Source organism: Schistocerca serialis, chromosome 6, assembly GCF_023864345.2.
Source record: "Schistocerca serialis cubense isolate TAMUIC-IGC-003099 chromosome 6, iqSchSeri2.2, whole genome shotgun sequence".
NCBI lineage: Eukaryota > Metazoa > Arthropoda > Insecta > Orthoptera > Acrididae > Schistocerca > Schistocerca serialis.
Genome location: NC_064643.1, coordinates 678,869,247 through 678,892,674, shown reverse-complemented (window position 1 = coordinate 678,892,674; position 23,428 = coordinate 678,869,247). Strand labels below are relative to the sequence as shown.

The following is a 23,428-nucleotide window of genomic DNA, read 5'->3' as shown; positions in this document are numbered from 1 at the left end:
GATTTGTGTGGAGGTCCGGTGAACCGGCCAGTCTGTGGATGGTTTTTAGGTGGTTTTCCATCTGCCTCGGCGAATGCGGGCTGGTTCGCCTTATTCCGCCTCAGTTACACTATGTCGGCGATTGCTGCGCAAACAAGTTCTCCACGTACGCGTACACCACCATTATTACTCTACCACGTAAACATAGGGGTTACACTCGTCTGGTGTGAGACGTTCCCGGAGGGGGGGGGGGGGGGGAATTCACCGCGGGCAGAACCGCACAAGAACCCTAGGTTCGGTTGGCGGGGCGGAGGGATGGAGTGGACTGCGGCAGTCGTCGTGGGGTTGTGGACCACTGCGGCTGCCGCGGGGACGGAGCCTCTCCGTCGTTTCTAGGTCCCCGGTTAACATACAATACAATATAGAGATAATCAACCGAATTTGTGAGACAAGAAATTGGGGCACAACTTTCTAAGAGAGTGTCGAGAGGACATTTCCTGAGGAATCTTTGCAAAGGAGGGATAAGTAGTGCGGAAAATGTTCGGAGGCAAACCAAAGCTTGAATACGGCAATAGATTAAAATGGATGTAAGGTGTGAAAAGTCTTGTACAAGGAAAATTAGCACTGAAAGATGCAAAAAGCAAAACAGGTAGCCTTCGGAAAGAGGACGACAAGAACAGTCGCTAGATGTTGAAAGCACAAGAAACTGTTTAAATTAATGTTAATACCAAGAAGAGATTATAATGGACGAATGCTGCGGTTTTGACTTAGTATTCGTTTTTGTTAATACATATCAAACTGTTTTATACCATTATTTATGTGCTAACTTTTCATGCAAATCATCGGTAAATGATGCAACATACTGAGCTCTTTGGGGCATATTTAAATAAATCCTCCATATTGATCCTTATCAGTATCTCAGTAATATTTTGATTTTGCTGACGTTATAGTGAAGTAATAATATTGCTATAACAAAACTGTTCAGATTACCACTGTGTGCTACATGTTCATTTATGGTACTGAAATAGAATTGTTTAACTTTCTGTTGAGCCTGGGCCCAGTAGTTTGCCACTCCTCGACGACACATCCTTCACCATCTCATTTACTTTCAGTGATCAACAAATTTACTTTAGTTCTTAACCCTAGTAACTATTTCAGTGTCTAGTATCTTGAGTTTCCTGTAATTCAAATAATATCGAAAATATGTAATTCCATATCTGATGAGCGACATACCCTTCTTGTGATTGAGTACTTTGTCTCTGCTTCATTTACTTCACATGATGTTCCACTTCATCTAATTCTTGATTTAACACACAGTCTGGAGCACGATTACTTATCATTTCCTTCTAATTTCTTTCCACCGCATGCAGTTCATGAAACACATAGGCAGCTGCACGTTCAACGTACCGTAATTCTTGTTTTAACACACAGCCAAGAGAATGATTACGTGTTTGATAAGACAATGTGAACCGTTTTCCATAATTTGCTAATACCTATACTAGACTAGGTGTCAACAATTATTTCAGTTTCCTGAACACGCCTAGGCATCCTGACATGCAATGGGACTACACAGCATTTTTTGTCTGTGTGTAAATGGTCGTGATATTTCTGGAAATTCTGGGATGAATTTTTGTAGTAAATTTCTAACCCTGAAAATGACTGTAAATCCCTCTCCTCTTGAGGCATTCGAACACTCAGTACAGCCTCCACTTTTTTAGAATATGTTCATAGCCCATCACAACTAATTACATGCTTAGATGCAATGAACTAGAAGTTACTTGTAAGTACCTTTCCATTTTATAAAAAACGTGAAGGAACTGTTTTTATATCTATAACCTAGATGTGAAAAGATAACCTATGTGTAAAAATGGACAAATCATGTAATATTTCAGGACAACCACTGAAGATGCATTGTAAAAAAGGCGAAACGGGTCTGGGTGCATAAATAAATATAATATTTTCGACGTGCAGCATGCAAAAAAAGGCATTTTCTTTGAAACATCTTCAATTAATTACATGTCATAAATAATGATCCTGCAGTGCCAAGTGACACATTTGTGTACTGAGAGTGAGGTATTGTGTGTTGAAACTCTTAACCACTCCCTTAAACGAATCGCATGCTACATCTCCTTTGCAAAGACCATTATATAGGCCAAATCAACTATCGAAAAATGCCCTCCAGCAACTGAAATGTGTCTGGCGCTTTATTCAAGCCAAACAGCATTCTACGATGCTGGTAGTGCCCTCAGGGAACCATAGAGGCCGTTGCAATACTCCTAGTTTCCATTATATCTCGCTGTAGACGTGTGTCTATAATCATTCTACCACTGAGATACCTTTAGTCACAAGAAACCTGATGTACCTCAGTTGCCTCTGAGGGTTTCTATGTTGTGATCACCTCAGGGCTAGTACTTTCTTGTTAACATCATCCGGTAACCTTTGATTAATAAAATCCTCCATCAATGGTAGTTAAGTTGTGTTGTATTCCATACAGCCTATGGTACTCAGGTGAGGCGTTCCAAGTTGGTATTCTGTTTTGGTCCACCAAGGCCACTGCCAATGATCTATGGAGTTTAATTGTAATAACAATCCCTCCTTCACTAATAGCATTGTTCTTCCTAAATGTTTCACTTTCTCCTATAATGCAGTTACATTGTCAGCGGGCTATGACCGCGGTTCGAATTCATACGATTGAGATCATTTTTATTTCAGATCTCCAAACTGACGATCGACAACATTTCCACTAAATCATGCATTTGGCCGCAAAACCATCTATGCCAATGTGCAGTACGTGCTAACTATCTCCAGAGTGTTAACGGTACTACCGTGCACACAACACTGTGCTTTATCTAATTCATCATTCTCTCCCATTAGCTCATCTGCACGTAACACGTTTACTGCAAATCTATTCTCTTACCTACCCAAAGCAGTTTTCCTTTACCTTGAAAAACGTCATCGCATGAACTGATTCTTAGAGGCCTTAAACATAGTTTAATCGGTTCACCTTCCCCCGACAGATGACCACTGGAGCAGTGTGACAATGACAACCGATTTCTCCATACGAAACAATGTTTCATTCAGTTCCTCTAGATATGGCGAAAGAGGTTCATATAGGAAATCTAACACAAATATTGCTTAGTAACTGTCGCCTGCACGTGGTAAAACGGAAGGATTCGCCCACTTGGAAACTTACTATCACCCGATCCAGCGAATATATGCCATTATCGTCTACTCCTCACAAGTTTTATACCATGGAGGATCTAACCACCTCTTTCTCATGAGGTCAAAATTTACCACAAACATGAATGTCTGTCTCTGTCCACTAAAGACTTATGTTCTCTTTCATCAACAAAAGTAAATACACAAAATTCCGATTAGACAGTACTAAAATTTACTGGAAGCGCCACTTGGTAACCCTGAGAGTTCCAATGCTGTTTAATAGTAGGGTATTTCCACTCTGTCACTGCCTATAATGCCCATTATTCCGCCTACAGTCCTGTTCCCGACTGCACACTTCTCTACATTGTTTCACTGTGGCTGATCGCAGTCGCGCAATATATGTCATGATCAGCCGCAGTGGAAACATCGCGGGTGATCAGCAGAAAATATACCCTTTCATAGTGGACTTGGGTCACTACTTCTGTCTGTCATAAATTTGCCGTTAGTATGGCTCCAGACCTTAGGGAATTCTGCGATCAAGCTGTTTGATACATCACGTGGCAATCCCCAGAAAAATATGTCAGACGCCCATAGCTCTGCTTCTTGCAGATGGGCGTTATTCGCATCACCGCTTCTCATTAAGTCATGCATATTGAAATTCAGTTTCCTTACTCTGCCCATCAATCTTTCAGTGGATTAGACACATATTTTAACCGTTTCCAGTAATACCTACAGCAATTTGCCTTCTATAATGTTGTAAGACGTCCTTCTTCTGTCTAGTCTAACTTTTGCAACATCCCATAACTCTTCATCTCCCACTAAAGATAAATTAGCCATAAGTAACAACTGTTCCTCAGACCAACAACCCAGCTTGTCGGCCGTTAACCGTCTGTCAGCTAACGCTAACACATCCTCCCCTGTCTACTTGAAAAAGGATCGACGAGGCAACTTTCCTGTCTTACCTGAAAAAGGTGCGACTAGGCAACCAGTTCTAGGAACTAGGATGGGTACCGTTCAAGTGGGTGAACACCTGTGCTATTTGAGAGCTTTCAACTACGTACGCAAGTCTGTATTATCTGCCGTAATTTAGACAACTTGTACCAGTTAACACTGATCTGCTTCTACATCTACTTCTATATCTACATCTACATGGCTCCTCTGCAATTCATACTTAAGTGCCTGGTAGAGGGATCATCGAACCACTTTCACACTGTTTCTCTACCGTTCCACTATCCAACAGCCACTGGCAAAACGAACACTTAAATATTTCCGTACGAACTGTGATTTCTCTCATTTTTCTGCAATGATAATTTATCCCTGTGTAGGTGGTTATCTACAAAATATTTCCGCGACTGAGGTCAACTTTGGATATTGAAATTTCGTAAAAAGATCTCGCTGCAACGAATAAGCCTTTGCTTTAGTTATTTCAACCCCCACTCTCAAGTCATATCCATGGCACTCTCTCCTCTATTCCTCGCTAATGCAAAACGAGCTGTCTTCCCTTCCTTTGAACTTTTTCGATGTCATCTTTCAATCTATTCTGTTAAGGATCTGATACTGCACAGTAGTACTCAACGGAGGACACACAAGCGTAGTGCAGGCAGTCTCTTTAGTAGACTTGTTGTATCTTCTAGATGTTATGCCAATGAAAATCAACATCATTTATGTGATCGTTCCTACATAGCTTGTTAATGATTGTAATCCCTAGGTATTTAGCTGAATTTTGTCACCCTTCACATTTGTGTGATTTATCATGTAACTTAAATTTAATGGATTCCTTTTAGTACTCACGTGGACGAACTAGACCTTTCGTTATTTAGGGTCGATTACTATCTTTAACACCATACAAATTAATTGTCTAAATCACTTTTGAAATGGTTTTATCTTGAAACGACTTTACTAGAGAGTAAATGGCAGTATCATCTGCAATCTCAGATAGTGGCTCAGATTGTCTGGGGAACGCCAAAAAGCACTTCTGTTTAACCCAATAACCTTCCGTCAGTTACTCGAACTGTGAACCTTCCGACAGAAGATCAGATATTCCGTCGGAAAACTGAGACGATACTCGGTAGGCAAGTAATTTTATAGGAAATGTGTGAAAAGCTTCCAGGAAATCTAAAAATGTAGAATCAATTTGAGATCCCCTGTCGATACCACTCATTACTTCGTGAGGGAAAAGAGCTCGTTGAGTTTCACAAGAACGACATTTTCAGAATCCAAGCTGATATTTTGTCAACAGATCATTTTCCTCGAGGTAATTCGCTGCGTTCAAACACAGAATATGTTCCGAATCGGCGTCAGTGATATGTGACTATAACACACGTGATCACTCCTAAGTCCTTTGGTGTGACCTGTGAAACTTTTCAATCTTTCGGTACAGATCTGTCATCGAGTGAGTGGTTGTATGTGATTATTAAGTACGGAGCTATTTTTTCATCATACTTTGAAGTGACTGTAGCTGGTGTGCCGTCTGGACCACAGAAGTACCCTTTTTTTGTATCTGTTACACCTATGATACCTACTTCTACGTTACTCATGCTGGTAGCTGTTCTTGATTCACATTCTGGAATATGTGATTTGTCTTCTTGGGTAAAGAAATATCGAAAGACTGTATTCGATGGCAATCTCACCGGTAACGTTACCCTCGCTGTCGTGCAGTTAAGGTATTGACTGTCTTTCCGCTGGTATATTTCACATATGACCAGAATCTGATTGGATTTTATGGCTGATTTGGCTGGGCGGAGTGTTATGTGGATGCGGCATGTAAACGCCTGTTGGGCGAACGGTCAGGAAACGTTAGCGGTTTTGCCGGCACGTCGCTATTCCAGGCGCTTCTTCGGCAGCAAGGGACATACGTACAGGTTGGACAACAGCGCTGACAGTGAGTTGGGTCACGAGCAAGATGAGCTCCTGTATGGTCTGCGATCCCGAAAACCTCCTGGCGACGGAGGCGCCTGAGTTCCACCAGGATGGGTCCTCCACTTCCGCTTCAAAACTAGTGGTGGCCCTTATGTCCGTAGCTCGTGAACGACGCAGCATGATGTGGGAGCAGCGAAATGGCTCACATGGGACCATTGACTACGTGTAGTAGATTTCTATGTAGGCGGCAGTCGACGACAGAAACTGATAGGTCAGCATGTTTACAGTAAATGTGCCCAGGTATGTTATGCTGGATCGCCCCTGTGGTCCTACAGGACGTAGGGGCTATGGCAGCAGAGTGACAGGTCGCACCATGGGGTGATACGGCTCGCCACTGTTGTTAGGGTTGGCACTTTATAGTAAGGCACTCTATGATATTTCCCGGAAATGTACTCTACGGTTAATTTCACACAGTTTGAATTTTTATAGGGTTCATTTAAGGTAAATAATAAGACCACGAGGGTTGAATGTAATTTTGGTAAAACGGATCGGCTGAGTAAGAACCAAAAACGGATTACTAGTTTTTGAACGCAACCTGTCCTCAAAAGATAATTCTGTCAATACATTGAAAAAAAGGTGAATATCTCCACTTTGCTTGGAAAGTCATTTCACATATTGCTAACTTCTACGAGGAAATTTCATTATTGAAGAAATTATATGATCAACTCATGGTGTTTGGATATTCCCTTTATAAACTAGTTGCACTTATACACTGGAATTGGTACGTATTACTTTCTATCGGAACCCATGGCTGGTGGTTTCAATTAAGATATTTAGTTCACCGATTATTGCTTGAGGAACTGAATTAGGCGGTTTACGTATGTCCGCCTGAAACTTCCGGTAGATGCATTCGACCATTATTATTAATGTAACTCACTGGATTTTAGAAAAGCTGACTAATCTCAAACAAACAGGTAATAGTTGTTTTCTGGTGAGTTTATCCCAAATGACATGTTACGGGCTGTCCCCGCCATCAGATTTCCTGGTGTAAACAATATAATAAATGATTAGTTATACATTTAAAAAAAATCAAATATTAACAGGACATATGACTTAAGCTTGGAAATTGGGAATGTTGGCTGTGAAAGGGACTACGAAAAACTGCTAATTCAGTGCACTCGCACTTGCTAGGTAAACCACGGGTTGCAAAAGGGCATTGCCTTACGGCGTTGCAGCTGTGCAAATGCCGATATGCTTACTAAAAATTAAAACAGTAGCCAATAATAACTAAAACTACATGTTGTGTGCCTGATCATAGGCACATGAAAAAGCACTTACAGCAGTACAAAGTACGAGAAAGTACATTACAAATTTGAAGAAAAAATATGTTGTCTTGGAAAGACATGACTTGTCCAAGATTACAAAAGGATTTGTTGGATTTGCAATTAAACTTCTTGACTACCCCTCAAACATAAAATCTTACAGCGGAAACCACAGGATGGGACAAATGTCTTAAGCTTTTGTTTTTTGTTTTCTGACGTTCAGTTCGATCTTACATCTTCTTGTTAACATTTACTGCTTTAGAAAAATTTATAACTAAGTATTTGTTATACTGCATACAACAGAAAACCTGATGACGGGCCCAGTCCGTAACATGTTGTTTGGAACAAATGCATAAAAAAACTACTAGTACCTGTCTGTTTGAGACTACTCAGCTTTTCTAATCTCCAGTTATATAAATTAGGTGTGATGGAGTGCAGTTACTAGGTAACAATTAGAAACGAACGTAACAAAACATCCATTTATCACTTAATAACAATTTTTTGTAATGGTGATAAATTGATATTGCGTTGGGTTTCATTTCGAATTGTTACCTAATAATTCTACTGCGTCACGCCTAATTCAATTTCTCAAGCAGGAGTGGATAAGTTAAACATCCGAAGTGAAATCGTCGTAGAACGGAAATGATACGTTTCCGAACATGGGTTAATATTTAAAATATTACGGACTCACTCCTCTCCAGAAATCCTAGAAGTTGGTAAAGAGACTTTTCGAATACCGTGAATACATTTATGAGGGTATTAGAGAATTATTCACTACACAAAAATGGCAACAAATATTAAATAAGACAAATGACGATTCTACATTTTGGTGCAAATTACTGTCATTTCTATTACCGGTCCACGAAGGCATTTTGCTGTGGTGAATATCGAATGTATGAAAAGAAATGACGCACTGCGTGATGGGCAGTAGATGGGTAGCTTGAGAACATAATTTTCTAATAAACTTGTGTTAGATGTAGCAATCTTTGCGTACTACGACCTCTGGAATGTGGAGGAGGACGTAGGCTGTTTGGACAACACAAGGTAGGCAACGAATAAAGGAAACTGTGTACTTTACTGTCAACGGCCATCGGTAATACCGGTTCCCTTCAGATCACCGAAGTTCAGCGCTGTCAGGCTAGGCTAGCACTTGGATGGGCGACCATCCGGTCTGCCGAGCGCTGTTGGCAAGCGGGGTGCACTCAGTCCTTGTGAGGCAAACTTAGGAGCTACTTGATTTAGAAGTAGCGGCTGCGGTTTCGTAAACAGACATACGGCCGGGACAGCGTTGTGCTGATAACATGCTCCTCCATCTCCGCATCCAGTGACACCTGTGAGCTGAGGATGACACGGCGGCCTGTCGATACCTTTGGGCCTTCCAAGGCCTGCTCGGGTAGAGTGTAATTTAGTTCAGTTTCTTATGTACTTTACTGCCAGTAAAAGCTAGTATAATTTACCATCAACTTCGATATACAACTTTTTTGCATCGTCTGATGATGCCTTACGGAACTCTTGGAAAGATTCCCAGTGACTGACGGATGGCTCCTGCTGCTATTTGCATTCGTGCCACAAGATCCTTTGGTGATTCCACTGGTGTTCGCACACCAGGGCTTTCAAGTATCTCCAGAAGTGAAAATGCAATGGTGGCACTTGCAGTGAGCGAGGGGGCCAAGCTGTAAGGCCTCCGCGCAAATCCATCTCTTGCCGAAGTTGCCTCCCAAATGGTGCTCATATTGAGCACCTTCAGTAAGTTAATTAAACTGTTGTTCACTGACAATAAAATCACTGTCTCGTTTATTCTTTAACTAGACTGCGTAGTGAAAACTGCCTACGGCCTCCTCCACATTTCAGAGACCTTAGCACGCAAACGAAGCATTTTCGATCATAGGTTCGATAGGAAAAAACGTTCAGTTGGTACTCATCTACCAAACACGGTGCCTCGTAACATACCTTCTGCATACCCTGTATCAAGTGACGGGGCGACGAAAGTGTGTGTGTGTCTGAATTTGCAAAAAAAAAAAATAAATATAAAAAATCATTATATATTCATCTCAAATATAGACTGCAAAGGTGTTGTGAAACTGTTTAGCAGTAACAGTTACTTGTTAAATAGTGCTAAAAGCAACAGTACGTATCTTGCAGCATTATTCCGACTCTGGCAGCAGCTTTTCACTAGCAGTTAGCTTGCTCGCCTTGTCATGGGTTAGGAAGTCTGGTCGAATGGCCGCTGCTACAACACAGTCGGAAACAACAAGGTCTGAGGAAGCATGACATCCAGAATGCTGAGCTGTTCATATAAAAGATAAAAAATCTGGTTTGTAAGGTTAAAAACGAAATATCTCTGAAAGCTCAGTGCACACCACACTCTATGCAAATGTGGCACTTCTTACTTGGGGCAGGCTGTGGAATATTAGAGGCGACTGCCAGGAAGTTCAGTGATACACCCGACAAACACAACGAAAAATTCAGCTTTTGCCGAGAACTGTTTCAAATATGGTCATGAAATGAAATACGACGAGACCGGTGATGTGCTGTTAATTTTCAAGTTTCACTGATGCATAATTAAGGTACTATTGAAATAAAGATGTTGGGAAACCTAACTTATCTATAAATAGCGGTGCGACACTAGCAATACTTCACATTCTCGTTAGAGTCCGGAGAACAATTACGGACAAAGACATAACACCTGGCACCCGAAGAAGACAGCTGGTCGGTTGTCGAAATATTGCACATAAAGGGAATCAACAATTCAGATGCACACCCAAAAGCACACTGTTGCGTTAATTCACTGTGTTTCTCAGAGCTATACCCTTCGTTCCAAAATCGTTTTTGTTTCTTAATGATTAATGATTATTTTCAGTTCGCCGTAGGACTAGAACAGTTTTCTGTGAGAACTTTTCTACGTCGTACCATATTCTAAAATTCTCTTGTAAATAATATTTTAATCTTTTCTCTGAAGATATATAGGTACCACTTTTTAAACTTATCCCAGAACTGTGAAGATAGAAGTAGGGATGAATTTATATGTGATACAATTCAGTCGCCAAAATCTCATCGATCGACGCTACACAGGTTCCTTCGAAACTGTCAATTTAACTAGACAACACTATGCATTGTCACATTATTTACTTATTAATTATTAGGCCTAAAGCTCACACTAAATATTGCTCGTAAATTTTTGCCGTCGTTGTTATCGTTATTTGCGCCCATAAAAACTGATCTGTTAGAGCGTTACTGCTGATCTCGCTTATTTTACAAATAACGATCGATACCTGTCAAATAACAACAGTGTAATGGTAGCTCTGTCTTAGTTTAACGCGAATACTTCAAATCAATAACTTTGAAACCACGAAAGTAATGGTTTTCTTTCTCTCACCTGACGAGTAACACATTTTGTCAACAATTCGCTGAAGATTTTGTAGTATTAATATGTAACCTGTACAAATTATAAATAATGTATTAGTTTTTGTACATTGGTTGTATTCAATGATTTACTTTCATACAATTTCGGATATATGATTAGTTGCCTTGTACCAAGAGAACGTGTATGGTACGGCATTTCTTCTGAACTATATGAGCGTCATAAAGAATTTAGTGAGACATTCAGGTGTGCTATTGACGTATTAAGGAAGTAGATGGCCGACGTCACGGGAATTCCTGAATTTCAGATCGCATGCTGCAGAGGTATGCGCAACCCATCAAAAATGCTGTAATTTCTCGTGTTGTAACTATAAATGTGTCAGAAACATAAGAACAAATACATTCTTTACCGGACAGTGAACGCAATTAAGTGACTTTTAAAAAATGTACTTACACAAATCACTTTCTATTTGGAGCTTTACTCTTCAGTAATAAATGGTCGATGCTTTGGTTACTTCAAATGTACTAATACATTTTATTCCTGTTGAGCTCATAAGACTCTCTCTCGCCAATCCATCACTCCAACTATAGAACTGTTGATCTACAAAACTGATGTAATCAGAGGACCTTGAAGACAATTAGGATTGACAGTCCTCATCCTACAATGTTCAATTATAAAATGGAGCGGAAGACTGTAACACGTAGTGTATGGTCTGTGGAGAGTCTGATAACGTTATCTTATGCTGTAGATGGCATTGAAAATAGTATAGGAGGCGATTATGAACTGGTAGGTTTCTCTATGACTTTGTTTCAAAAAACGTTCAAATGTGTGTAAAATGTTATGAGACTTAACTGCTAAGGTCATCAGTCCCTAAGCTGACACACTACTTAACCTACATCATCTTAAGGACAAACACACACACCCATACCCGAGGGAGGACTCGAGCTTCCACCGGGACCAGCCGCGCAGTCCATGACTGCAGCGCCCTAGACCGCTCAGCTAATCCCGCACGGCTGACTTTAATTAACAGGTTTCATTCAGTTAGGCCACCCGGACGTTCCTTTACTTTATTTCTATGCGACTGAATGAGGGTGTTTCACCGCGCAACATACTGCATCTGTGTGGGTTACCGCCACTAAATAGTCCTCAGCAAATTACAAATCATTATTTCAATCATCAGCTGTTATCTTTAGATTTATCACAAAGTAATCTTCCACTGCCTGTCTCTCCACCACTGAAACCTCGTTTTACGCTGTTTCATGCTTCTGCTACAACGCTTGTGAAACACCTTCTTAATCCACTGCAGTCACCGAGATAAGACATCATGTAAAGTCCCAACAAAAGACTTTAAAATAATTTAGTTTACAACTAGAACTTCATTGTCTCATCTGCGACAATACAAAATGTAGGTGATGAAAGTTTGCAGAGAACTTGGATGTCGGAAGCTCCTTTTTCCCTCTAACCGTTGAAGTAAAGAATAGCACTACAAATATGTTTTCACTCTGTCTGCTGAAGAAATATAATACGAACCAGAGCTGATCAAAACACATTACAAACGCTGGTACAAGAATCGAGGTCTGATTTCTCGAAATGATTCACATTGACAAATGAAGAGTATAAGTGACGGCCAATAGAATTTTGATTACTTTTCTGCTTTTAGTACTACTGTAAATAACTAACTAAACATTGTTAGAAGAACTGAAAGTAAATGTAACTCAAATCTACAACTCCCGAAAATGAATAAAATGTGATACAGCCGTTTTTCCCCCTTTCCTGAAGGCGAAAAGCTTACCACAAGAATTTCATATGTGGTATACTTTTTGTAATGGTTATATTGACAAAGATAAAAGCGAGTTACACAATTAAGGTCCGTGGTAGCCTCTCACAACAGTCGTATTGTATCACGTTTTCTCAGGATGTAGTACATTACAAATCCAAATGCGGACCACTTGAACACTTGACGACAGAGCGTGATGAAAGTACGATATTGTCTTGTACGGGACGTGGCAATTTACGAGTCAAGGGCACAGTAGAACTCCGTTATTCGGCCGGTCTCTACGGCAAGCACCTACCAACATGATTTGCTTACACTTTACAGTTTAAAATCTTATCGTGGTCTAAGGAGTTAGAAGTCGTAATGAAGGAACCTACCAGAATTCGTATAAAGTGAAATAACGTAATCACAGAAATGGTAAACTAAAACGCCGTTTGGAGACATTAATTAAATTTATCTTAAATAATAGTGTAATGAAATAGCCAATACGCGATTTCATACTGTCTAGAGGAAGCAGAGGTAACAATAAAGAAGAAAATTCTTTTGATGTACTAATCACAAGGGAGAAAAAATAGGTGTTTGGAACCGTAAGAATCTGCCTTACTAAACGTACCTACAGAGACGCGATGCGATGTCAACTAGAAATGCCGCCGCTGTGGTGCCTCATAAAGTAATATACGTAGTCGAGTGTCTGTTTTTACTCAGAAATAATTAAAGAATCCACCCCTCTGATTGATGGGTGACAAATTGCCAAGTTCATCAGCGATGTTATCCAGACCAGTGATTATTTGGAATTTTGAAACGCTAGCTTCTTTCATTCTACCATTCTGAACAGTTTGTACACCAGCTGCCTGATACAAAATTAAACTGATGGGAAGCTAAGAGGTACTATTTGAAGTGGTAGTCACCGAGTCGTATCCTGATAGTTGGAAAAGTTAATTTAGAAGCTAACCACGCATATCCGCTATTGTTCATTTCGAATTGTGACGTAATGTCAGCATACTGAGGAAACAGTCGATGAATGACCTAGTTCTGAAGTGGAACAGTTTGCGTGTCATGCACTCGACACCAATGTCGTCGATGATTCTCATCAATTTTTAAGGAGAAGATACTGGTAAGTATGGGAGATGTTGTAGGATCCGTTTATAGGTTTAAAGCCTATTTCTGTAGGTACTCATAGCGATGATAAATTTATGTTTAACGGGAACAGTCAGCATCTTTGTGAAAAGTTGGTGTGGGCAACTGTCAGTCCGCGTCGTTACGTGCAACAATTTTTCGATTGGGATTCTACAGTAAATGCAGTGACACCAAACGACTGGTCCTAAGCACCTGCAGACACACGTAAAAGGTCTGGATGTATGAAAAAGTAAGCGTTCCGTTGCTGTTATATATACTCAAATACTACTATGGTCCAGTTCACAAGTTTTCTCCGATGTAAAGCCATTTATCTGGCATTGTCAACGAAACATACAACAGATTATTACTTTCAGCTTTTTGAAAGACATATCTTGAAGCTAAGGTCACTTTCAAGCACCAAAACGTATGGTCATGAACCGTCAGTCATCCGATGAGTTTGCGCCAGTCAGCACTCATAATTCAGATACATGCGCTCGTTGATCGTGTCGTAGAGGAGCTAAAACGAGGTAGCATTCGTTTCATTAACACTATCCAAGACGATTTGGGTAACTCCAACAAGTTTATATCGCACGTCATACATTAGATCGTTGAGCACTTTTATGTCTCAAGGAAACTCTGGGCCAATTAAACTTTGTGTCATGTCGCTTCGATTTCTTTCAGTAGAATCTCCTGCAAGCTCACTTTCAGATTCGTAGCCTCTTTAACGCCAGACGAATTGCAGAGAATCGTGCAATAATTATCTGAAAGTGGATGAAATCCACACAGAATTCAATGTGCAATGTTTTATAGACCGTCTCACAGTTAGTCTGTAGCACCTATTCAGTGATTTTCGCCCTCCTACAGGTTTTCCCAACGTCTCTTTTATTCCGAAAGTTGCTACGACTCACAAAGTAAAAGACAACGGTAAATTACTTAGTGCAGATTGTAAGTTATTTGGACAGGCCTGGAACGATAAATTCAGTACAGTTTTATGTGACCTCACCCTGCCATTGAATGAGTTCTCGCTTGACACCACTGAAGTAACAGGTGGCAGTGGTTTGGGATCCATGTAATGCATGCTACAGGACGATTGTATCAGTGATACCAACTGCTACTCGAAATTCTGTGCAGATGCAGTACTATGAGCCGGAGCCAAACGCCAAACATGATGGTATTCCTTGTCGGTAGTGCCACGTGGCCGTCTGGAGCCTTCTCCGTGCGACTGCACATTCTCTTGACCACCGTCACCAGGGATAATCTGCAGTGGCTATATTCCCGCCAAATCTCTCTGCAATACGGCCGAAAACACATCCAGCCTCTCATAGTACTATCGCACAACCTTGTTCAGACTCAGTGAGGTCCTGATAAGGGCGTCTATGTCGCTTTAATGGCATCAACTCACAACGTTCAGCCTCAAAGGTTACTAACACTCATGACTGTGAGCCGGGTGCGGCTCAAATTCATGCCTTTCGTTCTTTGGCATTTTTTCACATCGAGTGGCGTCTTGTTTCTTCCTTACTTACTGGCTTAACAAAGTTGCTGGCTTGCTTCCTTGAGTGGCGGCAGCAGCGTTTATCGATAATAGTACTGTCGTGCTATCTTTGGTGTGACCGCTAGTATTTCTGGGTGGTAGTGGTGTGTGGAAGTCGGTCGGTTGGGACAGAGCAGCGAGGAGCTCTTCTCGGCCTGCAGCCAGACCGGGACCGCTGGCGGCATGCATTTGCTGTCGGATTGTGAGGTGTTAGCTTCGAGAGCGACAAAGTTCGTTGCCCACGGAACCTGGACGCTGAAGATGAGTGTTTAGTTAACCTGTTATGAAACCTCAACTATTGTGACATCTCTTCGCTCACTTGCAGGTTGTTGCTCTCTGGGTGGTTCGGGCTATCTAGCAGCAACGTATGGTGTGTTGGAGTCAGAGAAATCTTGCAGCCATCTTCCTATATTGTGATTAATTATTAAATTGACTGTTACTTGCCAGTGAAATACACCCCGTCGTGTTGATGCTGTCCGGCACGGCGTGTAGTTCGACAGCCTTTTAAGTTGTTTCGTTCATATTTTGCTTAGAGTCGTTATTGTTCCCTTGGCTGTTTTAGACGCCAATTTTTGAAGACGTAGTGCTGTTCATATCCTCGTCCTTGGCCGATATTTTCCATCGTTGTGCCGTCGGACGGAAGGGGACTGGTTGAATTGTTGGTCAGTCCTAGGCCTATCCCTAGTTTGGGTTGCTATCCGATTATTTAACTTCAGCTCTTGACTGCCCGTCTCACCTCACCTTACGATTGAGCTACCTTCACACGCCGACCCTTGTAATACTTCTGACACAACTTGTTCTGTCTGCTTTAGATTATAATTTTCATTTTAGTTTGAAGTATTGTGCAAGGCCTTCGACCGTGTATTAATTCAGTTCTTTTTAAATTTTACATAAGGGCCTTCAGCCGTGTTAAATTAAAATTTTGAAGAGTGGTTTTTATTTTTAAAAAGAAAACTATTTTTCCCTTAAAATTTGTTCTATCGTAAATTTTTTGTAATGCAGGCCCAAGCTGTTAATTGGCCAGTGTGCCTTCAGCTGAGGCCTTATTTTTAATAAGGCTTTCAGTCAGGTGTATTCTTCAATGGAGAATTTTTTTCTAAGGTGGAAGGGGTTTATTTTAAATTGTTTTCTGATTTGTTGTTCAGGCCTTCAGTCATTGTTCCAGATTTGTTTGTGGCCTTTAGCCGTGCAATAAGTTAATACTTCCTTAATTAGGCTTTTGGCCTTTCTGTTGTAAGTTTAAAAGAAATTTCTTGGTTAGAAAAAAAAATGTTTATTATTGTGTTTTAATTATAGTTGTCGTTCAGACGTGTAGTGTAGTCCTTCAGCAGCTAATTGTTTTCAGTTGCATGTTTTTTTATTTACCTTCTATTTCTAATTGTTTTTGATTTCTAAGGCAGGCCTTCAGCCGTTCTTGTTTTTGGTGTGGTTTTGGGCCTTCAGCCCAAAAAGCATGTCATGTTTTCTTTAACTAGGCCTTCAGCCGTCGCATTGTCTAATTGTGATCTTTTAAAACAATGTGTAAATAAGTGGTTCTCAGAAAAATAAAGTTGTCTGTTTGATTGTGCAACTCACAGTAACTGTTTACGCCCCATCAACAATCGTAACCTTATCCTGTGCGCTCTTTGAGTACCTGCCAACCAGGTTTCCGACCGTTACATCGTTTATTTAAGGCACACGTGATGTGCATCCTCAGAACGGCGCTACTAGCACCGCTATTATGCAACTGGAGCGAAATCTGAATCGAAATTATCATTGAGATGGTGAACTAACTTCCGTTTATCCAACTTTGACTCCGTCAGGAACCATTGTGCACACCGGCCGTGGCCTGTAAGGAGGGAGAGGCATACAGCTGTTAGTCTCAATCCCATTATCGTTTATTATTCATGCTGTAAATAACTATCTTCAGCGCAATTTTCGTTATATTTCAACAGACTAGCAGCAATTAATGTCACCGTATATTCTTACAGGTGTCCTCCTGCCTATACACCTGTAACAACGTATGGTGACACGAACTGCAGAGAATCTGTTGAAATATAATGAAAATACACTGAATATGGCTGTTTGTACCCGATATATAAATTTGAAAGAATAATAAAATGTAATGGGATGGCGACTGACGACTGCGTGCTTCTGCTGCCTTAACGTTCGCTTATGTCGCACAACTCCTTCCCGGAGGGGCGATTTTTTTCCGTCAGTGTATATCCCTCAACAAAAAACCGAAAAATTCACATAGTTTCAGTTGGTGGCAAAGCATTCATCTTTCGAGGTCACAAAATAAGAGACGTGGACAGACGGAAAAAAGTGATTTTCTCAATACTTCTCAGACTTTATCTCCTTCCTCGCGTCCCCCCAATCGATGTGCCAGACTCTTGGTTCGTGTCACGACACGATATTTTAAATTCTATGACATTTTCTCTCAGTCCATCAACCTTCAATAAGGATCACTTGCTCCAGGATTCGTCCCTGAACCTCCTTTGGATGATCTGGCACCCTACGTTGGGCCTCATGACCGAGGTTCGGAATGGTGGTTATTACGAATCTTCAAACTGAGTTTCAGTTTTGCAAGTAAATCTCGTGGACCGAGACATTCGGAGTACTTTCACTGCGGTGAGTGGGACTCATGTCAGCGTGGACCAATTATCTTCCTTTGTGGAAGTATCATTCATAGAGCACAGAATTTCCAGGGTTTGAAGCCTAAAAGTTGATGCCGTTCGAGTAGATGGCGTGACTGGTCGCAGCCGTGCAATCTTCGAGACTTGAAAGAAGCTCGAATTTGCGTACCTCTCGCAAGCATCTGTTACCAGTTGTGGATTGCAAGGAATTGAGACAGGCTATAATGGCGTACTGATCAAGACACTGGCATCGTATTCGACAGGCAGTAGCTTCATATCCATTCCCGGACATGCAGATCTAGTTTTTCTGTGATATCTCTAGAGTACTTAGAGAGTTATTCAACAAGATCTTCCGAAACTCTTTTACCAAAGAAGACGAAGTAAATATTCCCGAATTCCAATCAAGAACAACTTCCAAGATGAGAAACATAGAAATAGATATCCTTGGTGCTGCGAAGCAGCTTCAATCACTTAATAAAAGCAAGGCTTCAGGTCCAGATTGTATACCAATCTGGTTCCTCTCAGAGTATGCTGATACAATTGCTCCATATTTAGCAGCTGTATACAACCGCTCGCTCACAGAAAGATCCGTACCTAAAGACTGGAAAATTGCTCAATTTACACCAGTACCCAAAAAGGGAAGTAGGAGTAATCCGCTGAATTACAGGTCCATATCACTAACGTCGATTTTCAGTAGCGTTTTGGAACATACACTGTATCTGAACATTATGAAGTACCTCGAAGAAAATGATTTATTGACACGTAGTCAGCACGGATTCAGAAAATATCATTCTTGTGACACACAACTAGCCGTTTATACTCATGAAGCAGTGAGTGCTATCGACAGGGGATGTCAAACTGATTCCATATCTTTAGATTTCCAGAAGGCTTTTGATCCCGTTCCTCACAAGCGTCTTCTATCCAAACTGCGTGCCTGTGAAACATCGCCTCAGTTGTGCGACTCGATTCATAATATCCTGTCAGAAAAGTCACAGTTCGTAGTTTTTTTTTTTTTTTTTTTTTTTGTCATCAGTCTACTGACTGGTTCGATGCGGCCCGCCACGAATTCCTTTCCTGTGCTAACCGCTTCATCTCAGAGTAGCACTTGCAACCTACGTCCTCAATTATTTGCTTGACGTACTCCAATCTCTGTCTTCCTCTACAGTTTTTGCCCTCTACAGCTCCCTCTAGTACCATGGAAATCATTCCCTAATGTCTTAGCAGATGTCCTATCATCCTGTCTCTTCTCCTTATCAGTGTTTTCCACTTATTCCTTTCCTCTCCGATTCTGCGTAGAACCTCCTCATTCCTTACCTTATCAGTCGACCTAATTTTCAACATTCGTCTATAGCACCACATGTCAAATGCTTCGATTCTCTTCTGTTCCGGTTTTCCCACAGTCCATGTTTCACTACCATACAATGCTGTACTCCAGGCGTCCATCCTCAGAAGTTTCTTCCTCAAATTAAGGCCGGTATTTGATATTAGTAGACTTCTCTTGGCCAGAAATGCCTTTTTCGCCACAGTGAGTCTGCTTTTGATGTCCATCATTGGTTATTTTACTGCCTAGGTAGCAGAATTCCTTAACTTCATTGACTTCGTGACCATCAATCCTGATGTTAAGTTTCTCGCTGTTCTCATTACTACTTCTCATTACCTTCGTCTTTCTCCGATTTACTCTCAAACCATACTGTGTACTCATTAGACTGTTCATTCCGTTCAGCAGATCATTTAATTCTTCTTCACTTTCACTCAGGATAGCAATGTCATCAACGAATCGTATCAGTGATATCCTTTCACCTTGTATTTTAATTCCACTCCTGAACCTTTCTTTTATATCCATCATTGCTTCCTCGATGTACAGATTGAAGAGTAGGGGCGAGAGGCTACAGCCTTGTCTTACACCCTTCTTAATACGAGCACTTCATTCTTGATCGTCCACTCTTATTATTCCCTCTTGATTGTTGTGCATATTGTATATGACCCGTCTCTCCCTTTAGCTTACCCCTACTTTTTTCAGAATCTCGAACAGCTTGCACCATTTTATATTGTCGAACGCTTTTTCCAGGTCGACAAATCCTATGAAAGTGTCTTGATTTTTCTGTAGCCTTGCTTCCATTATTAGCCGTAACGTCAGAATTGCCTCTCTCATCCCTTTACTTTTCCTAAAGCCAAACTGATCGTCACCTAGCGCATTCTCAATTTTCTTTTCCATTCTTCTGTATATTATTCTTGTAAGCAGCTTCGATGCATGAGCTGTTAAGCTGATTGTGCGATAATTCTCGCACTTGTCAGCTCTTGCCGTCTTCGGAACTGTGTGGATGATGCTTTTCCGAAAGTCAGATGGTATATCGCCAGACTCATATATTCTACACACCAACGTGAATAGTCGTTTTGTTGCCTCTTCCCCCAATGATTTTAGAAATTCTGATGGAATGTTATCTATCCCTTCTGGCTTATTTGACCGTAAGTCCTCCAAAGCTCTTTTAAATTCCGATTCTAATATTGGATCCCCTACCTCTTCTAAATCGTCTCCTGTTTCTTCTTCTATCGCATCAGACAAATCTTCACACTCATAGAGGCTTTCAATGTATTCTTTCCACCTATCTGCACTCTCCTCTGCATTTAACAGTGGAATTCCCGTTGCACTCTTAATGTTACCACCGTTGCTTTTAATGTCACCAAAGGGTGTTTTGACTCTCCTGTATGCTCAGTCTGTCCTTCCGACATTCGTATCTCTTTCGATGTCTTCACATTTTTCCTGCAGCCATTTCGTCTTAGCTTCCCTGCACTTCCTATTTATTTCATTCCTCAGCGATTTGTATTTCTGTATTCCTGATTTTCCCGGAACATGTTTGTACTTCCTCCTCCTCTTGTGTTTCGTGAACTGGATATTCGCTATACTAGCTGAAACTTGTTACAGAACTCAATTAGTCTTTCTCCTCTTTCATTCCTTTTCCCAAGCCCATATTCTCCTGTAACCTTTTTTTCTACTCCTTCCCCTACAACTGGATTCCAGTCGCCCATGACTATTAGATTTTCGTCCCCCTTTACATACTGCATTACCCTTTCAATATCCTCATACACTTTCTCCATCTGTTCATCTTCAGTTTGCGGCGTCGACATGTATACCTGAACTATCGTTGTCGCTGTTGGTCTGCTGTCAATTCTTATTAGAACAACCCGGTCACTGAACTGTACACAGTAACACACCCTCTGCCCTACCATCCTATTCATAACGAATCCTACACCTGTTATACCATTTTCTACTGCTGTTGATATTACCCGATACTCATCTGACCAGAAATCCCTGTCTTCCTTCCACTTCACTTCACTGACTATATCTAGATTGAGCCTTTGCATTTCCCTTTTCAGATTTTCTAGTTTCCCTGCCATGTTCAAGCTTCTGACTCGTAGAACGTTATCGTTTCGTTGATTATTAAATCTTTTTCTCATAGTAACCTTCCCCTTGTCAGTCCCTTCCCGGAGATCCGAATGGGGGACTATTCCGGATTCTTTTGCCAATGGAGAGCTCATCATGACACTTCTTTAAATACAGGCCACATGTCCTGTGGATACACGTTACGTGTCTTTAATGCAGTGGTTTCCATTGCTTTCTGCATCCTCATGTCGTTGATCATTGCTGATTCTTCCGCCTTTAGGGGCAATTTCCCACTCCTAGGACAAGAGAGTGCCCTGAACCTCCATCCGCTCCTCCGCCCTCTTTGACAAGGCCGTTGGCAGAATGAGGCTGACTTCTTATGCCGGAACTCTTCGGCCGCCAATGCTGATTATTTATCAAAATTTAGGCAGTGGCGGGGATCGAACCCGGGACCTAAGACGTTTTGATTATGAATCAAAGACGCTACCCCTACACCACGTAGTAATAGACGGAGAGTCATCGAATAAATCAGAAGTAATATTTGGCGTTCCCCAAGGAAATGTTATAGGCCCTCTATTGTTACTGATCTGTATTAACGACACAGGAGACAAACTGAGTAGCCCTCATAGATTTTTTGCAGATGATGCTGTCATTTACTGTCTTGTAAAGTCATCAGGTGACCAAAACGAATTGCAAAATGATTTAGATACGATATCAGTATGCCGCGAAAATTGGCAATTTGCCCTGAATAAAGAAAAGCGTGAAGTTACTCGCATGAGTACTAAAAGAAATCCTCTAAATTTCGATTACGTGACAAGTAACACAAGTCTGAAGGCTGTAAGTTCCACTAAACACTTAGGGATTACAATTACAAATACCCTAAACTGCAACGATCGCATAGATATTGTTGTGGGTAGAGCCAACAAAAGATTGCCATTCATTAGCAGAACAATTATAGGGAGAACAGGTCTACTAAAGAGACTGCTTACACCACGCTTGCCGCCCTATTCTGGAGTATTGTGCGGTATTGGATCCGCATCAGATGACGGATCACATCGAAAAAGCACAAAGAAGGGCAGTTCGTTTTGTATTATCGCGAAGTAGGGAAGGGAAGACATGATACGTGAATTGGAGTGGCTATCATCAAAATGAAGGCGTTTTTCGTTGCGACGGGATCTTGTCATGAAATTTCAATCTCCAATTTTCTCCTCTGATTGGGAAAAATGATCATCACGATAAAATAGGATAAGGTATGGTAAAATAGTATAAGCTATGGCTCGCACAGAAAAATTTAAGAGCACCTTTTTCCCTCGCGCCGTCCGAGAGTGGAACAGTAGAGAGAGAGCAGGAAGGTGGTTCATTGAACCCTCTGCCAGAAACTTTACTGTCAGTAGCAGAGTACTCACGTAGATGTAGACGTAGATCCCTGGGATGGCTATTTTGAAGAAACATGACCGATATCCACCTGGTCCACCTCTGGTGAGGATGCCAGTTGTCGGTGTTTTCATCATCCATGGTCGTGAGATGTCAGGTTCACGTAGTTTGTAACCTCCCCCTCACTTATCGACCTTAATGACAATGAAAAATTAAACCGCGTGCACCTAATGGAAATTTGGGAAAAGCAATCGTCACCGAAGTTAATTTGTCGGTAAAGAGGGAGGAAAGGGTTACATCTAAATGAAAGGAAAAATGTAAATGAAATTGGTGGAAATTAATTTTGAGAAAAGGGTAAAATTAATAAAGAAAGTAAATGTGTGGTCGTTACGTTAACAATTAATAGGCGTTAATTATATATTTGAGATCTGTGGAAAATTACGGTCACCAGTCCTATGGACAACTACTGTAATAACTGAAAATGAAAGATTAATGCACATATAATTAGCACTAAAGGCGTGGCAACTGAAGGTTGACACGTGTTGTGTGAAAACTGAGTGTTTGGCAGAAGTAATAAATTTCGCTACACTCTGACTTAATTTAGAAAAAGAACTAATAAAACCGGAAAATTGAAAGTTAATTTGTGACTGAAATTAATAGTGAACTTTGTTTCTGAAGCACTACGAAATTCAATAAAATAAGGTAGTCTTGGGCTACCTCAACAATCATTTAAAAAGCTACTTGAATCTACGCAATTTAGAAATAAAGGATTTAACTTTGAACTTGAATAAAATGATTCTGAACAATTAAAAATAGTAAAATTTAGTACGTACCAAGCAGAGCTGCAGTCACAGGTAAGCTAAAATATGGTAACAAAACTCGCACTCTTAATTTGTGCTTGTGTAATCTAAATATTGTAGCCAGCTATGAATACTTCAACTGAATTTTGAAATTAA

The 23,428-nt window shown here is 40.9% G+C and overlaps 1 protein-coding gene across 1 annotated transcript in view; it reads right to left on the bottom strand.

Moving 5' to 3' along the window:
* LOC126485028 (odorant receptor 83a-like) overlaps positions 1-22,606 on the bottom strand; it is an 81,958-nt gene extending 59,352 nt beyond the window's left edge. The window contains exon 1 of the mRNA XM_050108633.1: positions 22,505-22,606. Coding sequence (XP_049964590.1) covers positions 22,505-22,606 — 102 coding nt within the window. The remainder of the gene's footprint in view (positions 1-22,504) is intronic.
* Between the last annotated feature and the right edge of the window lie 822 nt (positions 22,607-23,428).